The sequence below is a fragment of the Sorex araneus genome, chromosome 2 (assembly GCF_027595985.1).
Source record: "Sorex araneus isolate mSorAra2 chromosome 2, mSorAra2.pri, whole genome shotgun sequence".
Classification (NCBI taxonomy): domain Eukaryota; kingdom Metazoa; phylum Chordata; class Mammalia; order Eulipotyphla; family Soricidae; genus Sorex; species Sorex araneus.
In genome coordinates, this window is record NC_073303.1 from 362,387,943 (window position 1) to 362,404,820 (window position 16,878).

At 42.3% G+C, this 16,878-nt stretch overlaps 1 protein-coding gene across 1 annotated transcript; it reads right to left on the reverse strand.

Annotated features, from left to right (window-relative positions):
- Positions 1-2,007: 2,007 nt before the first annotated feature.
- On the reverse strand, positions 2,008-14,940 carry STARD6 (StAR related lipid transfer domain containing 6). Its single transcript, XM_004616163.2, has 7 exons — positions 14,806-14,940; positions 11,900-11,993; positions 11,650-11,699; positions 10,701-10,827; positions 6,266-6,383; positions 3,843-3,936; positions 2,008-2,212 (listed from the first exon to the last, which is right to left on the reverse strand). Exons 2-7 carry the CDS (start codon positions 11,987-11,989, stop codon positions 2,008-2,010), a joined length of 684 nt encoding a protein of 227 aa, XP_004616220.1. The 5' UTR covers positions 11,990-11,993; positions 14,806-14,940.
- Positions 14,941-16,878: the final 1,938 nt, after the last annotated feature.

Consider the following 16,878-nt stretch of genomic DNA (forward strand, 5'->3'; position numbering starts at 1 on the left):
AGCACGTACAAGCTCAGGCGCCTTTTAAACCACAGCAGGGTGGCATCTGTGGCTCTGTCCTAGAAATTTTCAATTCCGCCCTAGCAGGTCATCCTCTAGCTGAGGGGGGCGTGAGGGTGTGGGCCAGTCACTTCCTCTGGGCCTTGCCGTGAGCCTCCTGGCAGAGCGTGGCATTCCTGACTGACACCCCTCAGATGAAAAGATGGTCAAGGCCTTTCCCAGCTTCAAGTTTCTGCGAAACTATATTCTCTGGCTCCATCTTTACATGGCCTCCTCTTCTCCGTTGTTCGTCTCTGAAAAAAACCTGGTGATCCGATATTTTGGGCTCACACAGACAATCCAGGGTGATCTTAAGTCCTTAACCTGTTACATCTATAAGATCTGTTCTCCGGAAGGCTTTGACGTGGCTTGGCCACCGTTTCACAGCCACGCAGAGGAACCAATGCTGGCTGGGGTTGGAGGCCCTGCATCCTACCTGGCTGGCTTGCCAGGTTACGTTGGACACGCATTTTGCTGCTGAACCCCCCAGTGACACCGTTTTAGCAGGGACCTCAAAGCTTGTGCTGGTGGGGGAAGATGAAAACTCAGCTCCCCATGTGTCGGCCTACGCCAGCACTTTTGTGCCAGTGACCAGAGCGTCATCTGCCTCTGCCAACTAGCCAAGGCAAGACGAGCCCCCGACTCGGCCTGACACCACCGCTCTGCTTTGTCCCCATGGAACCCATTGAGTGTGGGGCTGCAGCTTTCAGACTGATGCTTGGCTGGCTCAGGATGGGTATTGTCCAGTTTAGTTCACAGACACGAGCCACGGGAATTCACGAGCCAAACCCCGAGCTACTGTGATGGCTGGAACATCTTTTTTTTTTTTTTTCTGCTTTTTGGGTCATACGCGACGATGCACAGGGGTCACTCCTGGCTTTGCACTCAGGAATTACTCCTGGCAGTGCTCAGGGGACCATATGGGATGCTGGGAATCGAACCCGGGTCAGCCGCGTGCAAGGCAAACGCCCTACCCGCTATGCTATTGCTCCAGCCCTGGCTGGAACATCTTTTCCTCAAGGCTTTTTCACTTGTACTGGTTTGTTTCGTGGATCCAGGTGGGAAGCTTCTGCTGCAATGCATGGGAGGAGACAGGAAACCCAGAGGACTTGCTGCTGTGATATTCCTTTGGGTCCCAAGGTCCCTGGGCAGTCTGCCTCCTTACCACCTTCCATGCACAGAGACCCTGTAACTTGCTTGATGGGTATGTTCATGGTCTTTCAGTGGTAAGTGGAAGGACTTGGAACGACTGACTTGTTACATCTTGACCAGAACCAGACACTGATTCACGACCCAGACAATTATAAATTCTAGACACTGGACATAATGAAATTCTTTTTAATTTTCACATTCATGTTTCCCTTTTTGTCCATTTGAGGCAGTATGTCAAGGAAATAAAGTCTGAGATATATTTTAATCTTTAAGTAATGCTAACCTCTGACTGCATATTCTTTCTTACTCATTTTGCAGGGCAATTTTTCAAGGGGGATAAACAAAAGTGTCTGAAGAGTCCTTATTGCTTAGTCTTAAAATTGATATTGTAGCATTGTAGCACTGTCATCCCGTTGTTCATCGATTTGCTCAAGCAGGCATCAGTAACGTCTCCATTGTGAGACTTGTTGTTACTGTTTTTGGCATATTGAATACGCCATGGGTAGCTTGCCAGGTTCTGCCATGCGGGCAGGATACTCTCGGTAGCTTGCCAGGCTCTCTGAGAGGGACGGAGGAATTGAACCCAGGTCGGCCGCCTGTGAGGCAAATGCCCCACCTGCTGTGCTATCGCTCCAGTCCGAAATTGATATTAGAATTGGTATTTTGTGTTCTCTTATGCAATTATGGGTTATTTTCATAAAAGTACCTTCAGTAAGCTGTACAAGAATACGGTCTAGAATAGTTGAAGTGTTTATGCTCGTTGACTCAGAAGTAGACTGCAGTAAATTCCACACGTGATTTTGAGGCTGAATGGTTTCACTTCTTCTTCAGGTGTGATGGATGGCCAGCATGAGTATGACGATGCCCACATCCTTGAGTTTTATGGGTCTTCAATCCATCTTTTGCGTTGAGGATGAAGCTCACTAAGGTGGAGGGCATCGTAGCTTCAATGATTGACGGGGACAATTTCCCTTTCATTTCTGTCTGGACAAACATCACTAGTTTGGAATGTGCTGGATTCCTGTAAGCAAAGGAAAAGTTACAGTAGGTAAAGAACTTTAATATTTATTGGTTGAATTTGCAAGCTTATAGAAAGCAGAGTTCTTGGCTTTCTTGCCTTTGATTTGCCCACCCCATCCATACACATTATACAGCACAAATGATGATCGAAGTAAAAAATAGTGACTTGTAACCACAGTCATATTATATAAAAATCCTAAGAAAGTAGTAGAATTATATCTTAATGATTTCAGTTTTAGGCATGTTTTCCTTTTTGTCATTTTATTGGATTTTTAAAAAATTATATATAAGGTTTATTTATTGTGGAAAATGTTACAGTTTTATAGAAGATTATGCTTTCTTTATTCTATTCATTCTGTTACTCAGAAATAATCACTATTTGTTTCCAGACTCTATGTCTATGTAAAAATTTTACACATACATACATGCATCTATATGTACCCCAAATATAAATGTGTTTTACAACAATTACCTATCTACTTTTTCTGAAACTAGTTTATTCTCTTAGTAGGATATGTCACACTGCATTCTGTGCCAATGCATACAGCTCTGCTTAATCATTTCTCATGACTGCCTACAACATTTAATACGTTGTTAATTCATTTATTTATTTTATTACTATTGACTGGAGCGATAGCACAGCAGTTAGGGCATTTGCCTTGCACGCCGCCGACCAGGGTTCGATCCCTCCATCCCTCTCAGAGAGTCCGGCAAGCTACCGAGAGCCTGGTAAGCTACCTGTGGCGTATTCGATATGCCAAAAACAGCAGCAAGTCTCACAATGGAGACATTACGAGTGCCCACTTGAGCAAATCAATGAACAATGGGACGACAGTGCTACAGTGCTTATTATTATTATTATTATTTTCTTTTTGGGTCACATCTGGCGTTGCACAGGTGTTACTCCTGGCTTATGCACTCAGGGATTACACCTGGTGGTGCTTGGGGGACCATATGGGATGCTGGGAATCAAACCCGGGTCTTTCGCATGCAAGGCAATTGCCCTACCCGCTATGCTATCGCTCCAGCCCCTATTTTGTTTTTTGGATCCTGTCTGACATGGTTCAGAGCTTCATCCCAGTTCTGTGCTACAAGCATTCAATATTCCAACACCAACCCCACTGTCACTGTACTTTAAAATTACTTTTAAGATCTATCAGGGAGATATCTCAAGAAATGAGAAATATACTTTGCATGTGGAAGGCCTAGGTTCTATTCCCAGCACTGCACAGTCCCCTGAGTGTAGAACCGAAACTTCCTCTCCAGTGCTACTAGGGGTAGCCCAATACCTCATTTAAATTTAAACATTTTTAATTTAAAAATTAAATTTGCAGGCTGGAGCGATAGCACAGCGGGTAGGGCATTTGCCTTGCATGCAGCCAACCCGGGTTGGATTCCCAGTATCCCATATGGTCCTCTGAGCACTGCCAGGAGTGATTCCTGAGTGCAAAGCCAGGATTGACCCCTGTGCATTGCCGGTGTGACCCAAAAAGAAAAAAATTAAATTTGCATTTATCTCCCTACAGAATATTCTGCCAATTAGTTCAATGAACTAGGAACCCTAATCGCTTAGTTAACAAATCACAGATTCAACCGAAAAACTGTTAAAAGTAAATGCAAATACCACTTACTCTTTCAGAGGTGAACATATATATCCACAAGGATGATTATAACCACGGATGTAATTTGAAGATGGGGGATATGCTGGAAAATCCACACTATTAGCTAGTGATTTAAAAAGATTAAAAATGAATCATTCCACAGCTATGGAAAATTCTACTTTTAATAGCTAATGAAAAGTACATACGACATAGCACTTGACACAGTTACTATCAGAACGTGAGTTCAAAAGAAGTATAGGTATGTTTTCATATCTGAATGTGTACATAAGCCAAGATAGAAAATAACCAGTTTGAGCACTATTGTCATACCAAACTTTTTCATGAAGTATGTGTTTTTTATATTTAAAGTTTGTTTTTCACAAAGTTGTTCATAACATAGTCATCTCAGGCATTCAATGTTCCAACACAAATCCCACCCCCAGTGTGACCTTTCTGCTGCCATTGTCCCCAGTTTCCCACCCACCCCCTCAAGCCTGTCTCCTTAGCAGGCATAGAATGATTTTACATTACTTATTGCAACAAAATGGCAAGTGGAATTGTCAAAAAAGAGTTCAGTAAATGAAAATTTGTGAAAATTGTTGTATCTCACAATGATATTATCAAGGTCCTTGTCTGAGGATTTACTGAGCTGTTTGTGTTTTAAAGCAAACTTACTGAGCTTCAGTGCAACTTTCCCATTATAATTTTTATGCTCCTACTGGGCTGTCAGTATTGTGAGATGTGGATGTGTCCTGTGGCCACACACGAGGCCACGTTCTTCAGGGATGGTGGAACCGGGACTATCCAGAGTTTGGTGTCTATGGAGATTAGTTGTGAAGCAGAGCCATTCATATACTTGAGGCTGTAGCCTGGCCTCTTTCTGAGAAGGCCCCAAAAGTTTCAGCCCAGGGACAGGTCTATCTGGGAGCTTCATCAGCTTCACAATAATATTTCTAAAGGTGTTGTTGTCTTTTGCACACAGAAATTTTTATACTTAATTAAATTTTTAATTAATTGGAGCTGGAGTGGTAGCACAGTGGGTAGGGTGTTTTCCTTGCACACGGCCGACCCAGGTTCAATTCCCAGCATCCCATATGGTCCCCTGAGCACCACCATGGGTAATTCCTGAGTGCAGAGCCAGGAGTAACCCCTGTGCATCGCCAAGTGTGACCCAAAAAAGCCAAAAAAATAGGAGCCATAGTGCAGTGGGTAGGGCGTTTGCCTTGCATTCGGCCTGGCAAGCTACCCATGGTGCAGTTGATATGCCAAAAACAGTAACAAGTTTCACAATTGAGATGGTACTGGTGCCCGCTCGAGCAAATCGAAGAGCAATGGGATGTCAATAACAAATTTTTTATTTAATTTTTTTAATTACTAAAAATAATAAAAACATTTACTTACTGAGACTTAAAGCAAAACATCACACAGAAAAAATATTATGTTAATGGGTTTATGGATTTTTTTGTTATTGGTTTTGCTGTCCATTAAACATTTACAAAACTATTACATTTTGTTTTTTTTTGAGGCCATATCCAGCAGTGCTCAGGGGCTTCCTTTGGACTCTGTGCTCAGGGATCAGTCCTGATGGGGTTGGTAATGCAAGTCTTCTAAGAGCCCGGAGTATGCCCTGAGCAACATGGGGTGTGCCTTCACTCCTGCAAAAAATTTATCTCATGATTTCTTTTAAGGAGGTATTTTTTAAAATCAGTTACTGGATATATCCAGTCTAAGTAATTAAAATATAAATTTTTTTGATCCCCAAATTAATTTTGCTTTTTAGTATGTTAAAAGCTTAGACTACTGGGGCTGGAAGGATAGTACATTGGGTAATGCATTTACCTTGCATGTGTCTGAACCAGGTTTGATCCCCAACACCCCATATGGTCCCCTATGCTGACCAGAAGTGATCCCTGAGCACTGAGCTAGGAGTAAGCCCTCAGTTCTGCTATGTGTGGCCAAACCCCTTTTTCTCTCTCTTTTTTTAGCCCATAAGTATCGATTTATACTCATACTGCAGGTTTATACTAGAAAAGTCCAGGGGTGTCATTGGTTAAGTAGTGATATCACTGTATCACTGTCATCCTGTTGCTCATCGATTTGCTCGAGTGGGCACCAGTAATGTCTCCATTGTGAGACTTGTTGTACTGTTTTTGGCATATTGAATACTCCACGGATAGCTTGCCAGGCTCTGCCGTATGGGCGAGATACTCTCGGCAGCTTGCTGGGCTCTTGGAGAGGGGCAGAGGAATCGAACCTGGGTCACCCACGTGCAAGGCACATGCCCCACCTGCTGGGCTATTGCTCCAGCCCAGTGGTGACATATTTATCTATATTAATATCGGTCTTATTAAGTACAAAGATGATTATAAATGTAGTTTCTTTCAAGTTGTTGAAGTGAGAAACAATGAATGGTTCACAGTAATTCCCAAATACGAGCAAATGTTGTAACTTACAACTAATCACATCCATATTTCCATCACAGTGCTTGATGTACACCAGGTCGACAAAGTCTCGGGGTGAAATGGAGCCCATGGCAAAACTCTGGGTTATGGTGTGACATATGAAGGTGTCCTGCAACAAGCCCAAGCAGAGAGACTCAAGGAAGCATTTCATTTCCAGTCTTGGCGTTGCTCCTTTTGGTTGGGCCCGGGGGCACACCGGCCCTGTTCAGGCCTTGCTCCTGGCTGTGTCACCTCCTCATGGTGACACATGTGTGGGGCCAAGTGGGCTGTGTGCCCTGCTCACTACCTCTCCCGCCCTGCCTACCCCAGAGAATTGCATAGCACACAGTTGGCCAGTAGGGGGAAAGGCGGAGCTTTGAAGATTTAAGCGTTCACCAGGAATTCAACTTGCAGGTTCTCTGTTACAGGAATGCCCAATTTATAATTGTAAGCACCAGGCCACACCAGCAAATAATAAACAAGTGGAATTACACCCAACTGATAAACTTTTGTTGGGCAAAGAAAACCATTAAAAAAATGAAATAAGGCATCCTTAGGAGTGGGAGATATATTTGCAAAACACTAATCTCTTTTTTATGAGTGCAGAACATTCAAAAACAAATCCTAAGATTTTTTAAAAAATTGTCTCCGTGTGTTTGTGTGTGTGTGTGTGTGTGTGTGTTTGTACGTGGTGGTGGGGGTGCAGTAGTGTTTGTTGGGTTATACCCAGAAATATTCAGGGGCTGGGTTATTCCTGACCCTCATGATGGCCAAAGGACCATATGTAGACCATAAGGGATCAAACCAGGGTCGCCTATACTGCGCGCATGGCAAGTGCTTTAATCTCTCTGGCTCTTGCTTTCCCTCCCCATCCCCCATTTATTTCTGATGGAGAAACTGCAGCCTATCAGATTCACATGTATAACCAGAGAGACAGTACAATTTTTAGTTCATAGAAAATAAAGTCCAGAAAGTGTGATCATTTAGCACTCGGTGATGTGAGGTCTAAAGTGGGAATTCCCCTCCTTCATGTTGCAACCAAAGGCCCTTTGGTCTAATCCACATTCTTGTCCACAGGACCAGGCACTTACTCCCAAGCAGTGGGTGTTAGTTGGCTGCCAGCCTGTTCTAACGACGGATCACATCCTCCTGCAGGAGTCGGGGGTCACCTCTACTCTTCACTGTTGTAACACTTAATCCCTGCATATTCACTGTTCCTGAGCTCAACTCTCATCTTGCCCTGCCTGGCATGATCAATCCCTGCCCTGAGTCTGGCTAAGCGACCCTTCAGGATCGAGACCTCAGTCATCATTTCGCTTGGCCAAGCAAGCTGTGGAGAGCCTTGAATTAAGACCCTTCTCCTTGCAAACGCAGGCCAGTAGAACAGCCCAGAACATGCAGCAAATCTCAGTTCTAGATAAGGTTTCCCAAGAGCTTTTGTCATGAAATGTCCCTTCTGTCCCCGAGCCTAGCTCTTGTGTGCTCCTGAGAACAAACCCCAGTGGAACTTACCACAGGGTCTGAATGAACTCATCTGGCCAGAGCCACTGAACTCCCAGGAGATCCAGCAAAAAAACACTAATAAATACATGCATCTTTCTGCATTTTGCTTCGGCTTTCCCAGCTGGCTCTTCAAGATGTGATGTGCACTTCTACTGGGCTGTGGGAATAATATTCCTCTCTCTTTCTCTTTCTCTGTCTTTTGTTGCACCCGTTGGCACCCCATGCTCAGCTTACAACTGTTAGAGTCTTAACAGTTCTCTCCCTGGGCTGATATATTACCACTGATTTCATTAGTCTCATATAGACTTCGGCCACTCCCAAGTCCCTACAGCAGTAAACCCTGGCCTGGATTGAACCCCGAGCAGAGCAAAAGGTCCCCAATGCAGCACCGGGAGTGATCCCTGAGCCGCCTGGGTTTGGCACCCAAACCGAAAAATAAAGATAAAAACAAGTTGTTTAGGGGCCAGAGTGATAGCACAGCGGGTAGGGCATTTGCCTTGCACGTGGCCGACCCGGGTTCGATCCCCGGCATCCCATATAGTCCCCCAAGCACCGCCAGGAGTAATTCCTGAGTGCAAAGCCAGAAGTAACCCCTGAGCATCGCTGGGTGTGACCCAAAAAGCAAAAAAAAAAAAACCCCAAAAACAAACAAGTTGTTTAAGCTCCAGCCTCAAGGCCTGTGCACTGGTGTTCATCTGTGTTACTCTTCCCCCAGGAGGGAGACACTTCTCCATCTGTCACCTCCTCTTCATTGTTCATGTGGCTACTTACCCATCTCTCCTTGCGGGAGAGATGAGCTCTCTCCTGGCCAGCGCCTAGGCTATCCTTATTCACAATCACTATGTTCTTATTAATCGAGCCTTCATAAATCTTATGCTATTATCTTATTTCAAAACAAACAACTCTATTTACTGCTTTATTTTTGTCCTTCTGGCTACAATTAGGAATGGTGAAAGCAGGGTTTTTTTTTTCCCTATTCTTTCATCTCTGGTTCCCGGCACCTGAAACTGCACGTGGTTCACGGCCCTTTTTCAAGGCACATTTGTAGAAGGAATGAGTCAAAACAACATCAACATCTGTGGAAGGTGAATTTGTCAGAATTCCCCCATAAATTTGTTAGAGGGTGAAAAGATGAACAGTAACACTAGTGGAGAGCAAATTTCAGGAGGGTATATTTCGATTACTCTTTTCTACAGTCTACTATAGAGCATAAAATTATCTCCTCCCCTTGAGTCGGGTTCAAGATTTCTGACAGAAATCTTCCTAGGTAAGAGGCACCAGCGTTCAGAAACCTTTGCCCCTTCTGCTTCATCTTTGTTACTCCTCTTTTCCTGTCACTCTTTGGCTCTGATTTCATTCACCTTTTTCTCTTCCTGAGTTTTGTTTTTCCTTATCTATCTTTTCTTCTCCTGTGCCCTATCTATTTTTCCTCTTTGCTTGGACTGGAGCGATAGCACAGTGGGTAGGGCATTTGCCTTGCACACGGCCGATCCGGGTTCGATTCCTCTGTCCCTCTCGGAGAGCCCAGCAAGCTACCGAGAGTATCTCGCCCGCATGGCAGAGCCTGACAAGCTACCCGTGGCATATTCGATATGCCAAAAACATTAACAACAAATCTCACAATGGAGATGTTACTGGTGCCCGCTTGAGCAAATTGATGAACAATGGGACAACAGTGCTTGTACTAAGATAGGAATAAATCACTGTCATGACTGTGATCCCTTTGATCATCGATTTGCTCGAATGGGCCCAGTAACTTCTCCATTCATCCTAGTCCTGAGATTTTAGCAGCCTCTCTTTACTTGTTCTTGCCAATGGTGCCACATTAGAGGCTCTTCAGGGTCAGGGGAATGAGACCCATCATTGTTACTGTATCTGGCATATGAATACGCCACAGGGAACTTGCCAGGCTCTCCCCCGTCTAGGCAGTGAACTCTTGATAGCTTACCAGGTTCTCCAAGAGGGAGAACTAGGCTATCAGATGCTTCCAGGAGCTTGGTTTAATAGTCTCTGGCGGTTGGCCATTGATGGGATTACACGGCGCCAGGGGCAGTTTCTGAGTGTGACTGCCTAGCTACTGGAAAATGGGGGATCTGGGCAGAAGAGTTCCAGTCCCAATCTGAGCAGGCTTGGAGATCTCGACCCCAGGTCCTGCACATCTGGGTTCCTATGCCAGTTCCTTCATGCGTGAGGCTCATTTGAACGTGGGGAGAGTGGCCTTGAGCATGGCTGTGACTGGGTTCCAGAGGTCTTCAAATGCTGAGGCTCTGCTCGGGGCGGAGAGGGAAATTCAACCCGCACCCTCCAAGGGACCCTGGTGAAAACAGCCAGGCAAGGGGGCAAGAGACTCTGCGCTGGATGTTGGCTGTTGATGGGATTTCACAGCGCGGGGCAGTTTCTGGGTGTGACTGCCTAGCCACTGGAAGGATCTTGCAGAGTGGAAGAGGCCCAGTCCCGATCCAAGCAGCCTTGGAGATCTTGGCCCTGGGTCCCGCACACCTGGGTTCCTCTGCTGGTTCCGTCATACGTGAGGCTCGTCCAAACGTGTGGAGCGTGGCCTTGAGCATGGCTGTGGCTGGGTTATATTATTATCATTCATAATAATATACAATTTATTTTCATAAAATATTTTATGAAAATAAATATTCATAAAATAAATATTCATAAAATAAATATTCTGTTGCTAGAAACAGAATAATTGCTATTTCCTTTTGATAAAAGAAATTTAAAGACAAAACTTTGAAACAGAGTATTATTTCACCAGTGTGCAGCTGAGAACTCCTTAAACTTATTTTTGATTAATAAAGAATTATTAAAAATTTGTATAAAAATTTCTATTTGTTTATAAAAACTAAGTGTCTACTTAACAAATTTATTAAACTCAAATCACTAAGGTATAAAAGTAATAACATTAGTACAATAAAAGTCTAAAACAAGAAATTACCGGGTCAATCTTGTGCACCATGTTGTATACTTTCAACGATTTATCCCATTTAATTCTATTTTCAGGTTTGTAGAGGAAATCAGATAGTTTAGCTGCTGGTTCTGGAATTATTCCTTCAACACGATATCTATAGTTAACAAAATAAAGAGTATTCAAAATTTAACAGGTTTAATCTAAACTGAAAATATGATACTATCAAACTCTTTTAGTAAAGGCTAGTAAGAAAAAGATGAAAATTACTTTAGTAATTCATCAGGTGAATTAATCCTACAATTGGAAATAATTTTAGTCAAACATGTGTTATAATAATAACTATAATTTTTTTAACATTTTATTTTCCTAGAGCCTTGTTATTGTTTTTAAAGTTATATTAATTTCATTCTGGACTCATCCAAAATCTTTCTTATAAACATTTTCCTGCTGTATTTATTATAAGCCAATAGTAACTGGAGAAATTTATGAAGTTATAAAATATCTTGTGCCTTATCTCTTAATTTAAGAATATAATTCTACCTGTAGCTGGGCCCTGGAAATGTTTCAGTAGAGGCCTCGTGGTATGACACATGCTTCGTGGGTAACGCGGTCACTTTTCCAACTATTGTACTAGACTCATACAGCAATAAACCAACCATAAACAATATGTAATGAACAGGCATGTCTGTGTTAGTTAAACTTTATTTATTGAGACTTTGTGTGTGTGTGTTGGGGGGTGGGTGGGGGGTGAGGTTTGGCCACATCTGGGAGTGCTTAGGGGCTACTCTTGCTTTACGTTAGTGGGTCCTTAAGGTGAACTGGAATTTCTGCATGCAAAGTACATGCTCAGTCTTTTGAGCTGTCTCCCTAACTGAAACTTGCCTTTAAAATTTCATTTTTTTTTGTTTTTGACGATTCAGTTAAAAATGTAAAAGTAGATTCTAAACAATGGCTGCAAAAAGGAAGTTGTACTCACAGATTTCCGTGGAATTTTCTAGAAGTCTTGCTGTAAACAGTTACCTTTTTCTCAAAAGGGAATAAAAATCAATAAATTAGATGTCATGTACATAAAAATAAAGAGCAAAAATATGAAAAAATAAATAAATAGCAAAACAAAAAGTAAAAATATACTTTTGTTCATAAAGGAAAAAATTAAAACGTCTTTACAGTGAGTTGGTTCTCATGTAAACATAAACTCTTGACACATATTTAACTTGTTTTCTTACTGCAGTTTTAACCACTTTCCAGTCTGATGTATCTTGATTGTAACCTAAAATTTCTTGGGCAGTTTGTTGGGCCAGTGCCTTATAGTCCATCTACCTGCAAAGTTTTAAGAACAAATGATTGTTAATAATGTCATTATATTCAAAACTTTTGAAATTCATGTTATGTTTTAATTCTGTTTCTAAGATACCAACCATGTACATTCAATGAAGAATAATCCCTTCCTGGGTGGTTGCATAGACTTTTCCTTATTCCTGGTCTTTTACAGGAGAAAATATGGCAGAGTACAAAAAAAAAAAAAAAAGATTTGGAGACAGAGACATGGGCCAACTCCTGTGTTTCTCATAAATTATATGAAAAACACTATTTAGTAGTTCTGTTTCCTAATTTTTTTTCTTTTTGGGTCACACCCAGCAATGCTCAGGGGTTACTCCTGGCTTTGCACTCAGGAATTACTCCTGGCAGTGCTTGGGGGACCATATGGGAAGCCGGGGATCGAATCTGGGTCCGCCACGTGCAAGGCAAACGCCCTACCCACTGTGCTATCGCTCTGGTCCCATTTCCTAATTTTAATTAAGCAGGAAACTGGGACAATAGCTAATTCTGTAGAATACCATGATGTCTAAATGAGATAATGCACTTTATGTCCTGCTTCCTTTCTTTCATAAATCACAGCAGTGATGCTGATGATCATGTGTTCTTGAAATTCAGTTTTTTGTTTTGATGCACACCTGGTGATGCTCAGGGGTTACTCCTGATGCTGGGGAGTGACTCCATGCCCCCTGCCTGCTGGACCATGGATTATTATTATTAATTTTTGTCAGGGCGAATGCCTGAAAATGCTCAGGGGTTACTCCTGGTTCTGCACTCAGGAATAACTCTTGGTGGTGCTCAGGGGCCCAGAATGGGCTGTTGGGGGTAGAAGCAGGTTGCATGCAAGGCAAGTATATGCCTTTTTTAAAAAAAATTTTTTTTTAGTGAATCACCGTGAGGTACAGTTACAAACTTACGAACTTTTGTGTTTGCATTTCAGTCATATAGTGATTGTTTACCCATTTACCCATCCCTCCACCAGTGCCCATTCTCCTCCACCAATGTTCCCAGTATCCCTCCCACCACCCCTACCCCATCCCCCACCACCCCACCCTTCCTTTGTGGCAGGGCATTCCCTTTTGTTCTCTTTCCTTTTGGGCATTGTAGTTCGGACTGAGATAATGAGTGGTCTTCATGTTCGGTCTATGGTCTATTTTCGGCACACTTCTTTCAACCTGAATGGGTCCTCCCAACATCCTCTACTTGGTGTTCCCTTCTCTATCTGAGCTGCCTTTTCCCCCAGCATGTGAGGCCTGTTTCCAAGCTGTGGGGCAGACGCCCTGGTTCTTATCTCTACTACTCTTGGGTGTTAGTCTCCTACTCTGTTCCTTTATATTCCACAGATGAGTGCGATCTTTTATGTCTGTCTCTCTCTTTCTGACTCATTTCACTTAACATGACACTTTTATTTATTTAATTGAATCACCATGTGGAAAGTTACAAAGCTTTCAGGTTTAAGTCTCAGTTATACAATGCTCAAACACCCATCCTTTCACCAGTGCACATATTCCACCACAGTATATCTCCCCCTCAACCCTCAGCCCCCCACCCTGCCTGTGTTGCTGATAAATTTCACTTTACTTTCACTTTATTTTGATTACATTCAATATTTCAACAAAAAACTCACTATTATTGTTTGGAGTTTCTCCCCCCAAAGTCGGACCTGCTGAAAAGGAAGCATTTGATAATTTGTTTTCCATTGCTGAGAATGAAGAGATATGAGGTCGCGTGGCTATAATTGCTGCCACGCAGTTTTGGATTTCTGTATTTTCGTAACTAAGTCCAGAGAAATTTCTGCCAGAAATTGCATCATTGCAAGCTCGTACCTCTCTGTTACTTTATATCCACGTGAGTGCAATCTTTCTATGTCTGTCTCTTTCTTTCTGACTCATTTCATTCAACATGATACTCTCCATGTTGATCCACTTATATGCAAATTTCAGACTTCATCATTTCTAACAGCTGCATAGTATTCCACTGTGTAGATGTACCAAAGCTCCTTTAACCAGTCATCCGTTTTTGGGCACTCAGGTTTTTTCCAGATTTTGGCTATTATAAACAGTGCTGCAATGAACATACAAATGAAGATGTAATTTTTACTATAGCTTTTTGCCTCTCCGGGATATGTTCCCAGGAGTGGTATTGCTGGGTCAAACGGGAGCTCAATTTCTAATTTTTTGAGAATCATCCATATTGTTTTCCAAAAGGGCTGAACCAGTTGGCATTCCCACCAGCAGTGTAGGAGAGTCCCTTTCTTCCCACATCCGTGCCAAGGCCAGCTGCTTTTGTTCTTTTGGATGTGGGCCAGTCTCTGTGGTGTGAAATGATATCTCATTGTTGTTTTCATCTGTATCTCCCTGATGATTAGTGATGCAGAGCATTTTCTCATGTGTCTTTTAGCCATTTGGATTTCTTCTTTAGAGAATTTCTGTTCATTTCCACCCCCCATTTTCTAACGGGGTTGGGTGTTTTCTTCTTGTAGAGTTCAACCAGTGCCTTGTATATCCTTGATATCAACCCCTTATCAGATGGGTATTGGGTGAATATTCTTTCCTATTCTGTAGACTGTCTTTGTATTTTTTTTTGCGGTGTTTCTTTTGAGGTGCAGAAGTTTCTTAGCTTAAGACAGTTCCATTTGTTTATCTCTGTTTTCACTTGCTTGGCCAGTGGCGTGTCATCTTTGAAAATACTGCAAGGCAAGCATCTTAACCTGCTACATTTATCTCTCTGGCCCTATTATTACTTTTTTAAAAAATGAGTGGCAGTGACACCAAATATTTAGACCCCTGGCTTCTGGCCCAAAGACAAATCTTACCTGTCTTTTCTTCCACTTAGCTCCAATCGCATTGATCTCCTGGCTATTACCAGACACAAGCAGTGTCTTTCGATCTCTGGGTCTTTGTAGTTTCTGTTCCCTCTGCTTGGAAAATTCTTCCCCAATATGGATAACTCCTCTTCACAGGATGTCTTTGCTTAATTGTTACCTTAAATCAAGTAAATTTAAAGAAATTTACTGAACCCTAACCAGGGGTCAGATACTGAGACATGACAATAGTTTAGTAAGGCACTGTTTTTGCAGTGAATGAGTCTTATCATCCTGTTTTCCAGTTCTTCATCTGGCCCATTGTCTATTTTTCACTTAGGGGAAGCTGGTTGGTGTGCTAGAAGGAACATTCCTTGACAACACAGAGCTGACTTTACCGCTTACCACATATAACTTTGGGTCAATTGTTTGACTTGTGAATTTTATTACTCACATCTAGAGACTAGGGATAATAATCCGATCACATGGTACTATTGTAAGAGTTATTATAGAAAAGTGAATTTAGTGGGTGGGGACCTTTCTAGGTGATCAAGGAGGTTACTTTCTTTTTCTTTTCTTAAATGGATACATTTAAGCCTATCTTTTAGTAAAGGTGCCAAGAGTGGTCTGACTAATTATCGGAACGTATGCTTTTCAGTTCTGAGCTAAAGCTTTTTAGGTCAGATCATAAATCTATTTTCTAATGTTCTGTTTTTCATCAAGGTACAACACCTAGTTGACATCTGTATTTGAAATTTTAAAGTAAACCATTAGTCCCTCTTGTTTCTACTTGACTATTGGTTTCTTTACCTTTCCTAAAGGGTCTTGTCTAGAATTTTATTATCTATTGAGGCTCTTCTTCAAATCTCATGGCGTCCTCCATATCTATTAACCTGTAAGGGGACGAAGTGGAAGAATTATTTTTATCCACAAATGAGGCTAATATATTTGATCATTTCTTTTATTTTATTTTTTCAGTGTCCATTTATTTGCACTTCATCTTCATTAGGAAACATTGGTGATCTATGAGCCAGGATGGAAGGTGGGTTGCATGAGAAATGTTGATCATATTGTTTATGAAAAGAATATTTATTTTGGAGGACACTTTATTTTTTTATTGGGGGGACTTTCTAAGGTGTGGTGTTTGGGGGACCACGTGGTGCTGAGGAATCAAACCAGAACTGGTCACATACAAGGCAAGTGATTTAAATCCTATACTATTTCTGTGGCCCAAAGAAGGCTAGTTTAAATAAAGACACAAAATACGCATTAAAAAACCTCCTAACTTTTCGCATTTGAGTCATTAGCAGTTTCTAACTAGTCCCTAACCTGGGCTTGTCCTGTCACATAGAACACTGTTCTTTAGTTCCTATCAACAACCTACTGGATAGTGATTGATAGAGCATTCGCAAAGATTATTGGGACACAACACTGGAGTGTAATCTACAAGAGCAACTTTGTTTTCCTCAGTTAAACAACATTAGCACTTACTGCTGCAATGCATTCGTATTTCATGAACCACTGAGCTCAGATGAACAGATTCTGGATTTGTTAACTGCTAACGAAGGAAGGAAAAGTGAAGTTCAGTAGGCTAGAGAGGGTGAGAAGAAGACAGCGGACGAGGCTCGTTGCATTACCTGCTGATGTAATAGCAGATGAGCTGAAACAAAGGCAGATGGAGTGATGGGTCAAGTGTACCTTCACCCACAGGGGTTGCGGAAAATAAACACAAACAACATTGAGATGGCCTCCTTTTTGTGAAACACCACTTGGTTGAAACCAGATTCCTCGCATCTGCCTTGCCGGATGGGTTCACGCATGCAGTGAGAGGGTCTTTACATCTGTTTGTATAATCTCCCTCTTTCGGGGCTGTCTGACTGGGAATTCCCATAGTCAATTCTTCCCTGGGGATCCAGGTCCCCAAAGAGTTTGCTAAATTCCACCCCTGGGGCACTGGGTGGAGCTCAAGGGGTACCTTGCATGCTCTGCATGTATGAGGCCCTGGGTTCCGCCCCCAGCACCATAAAAAAAAAAAACCAACGGGAAGAACCAATAATAATAACAAAAATAATATAGACAAAACCC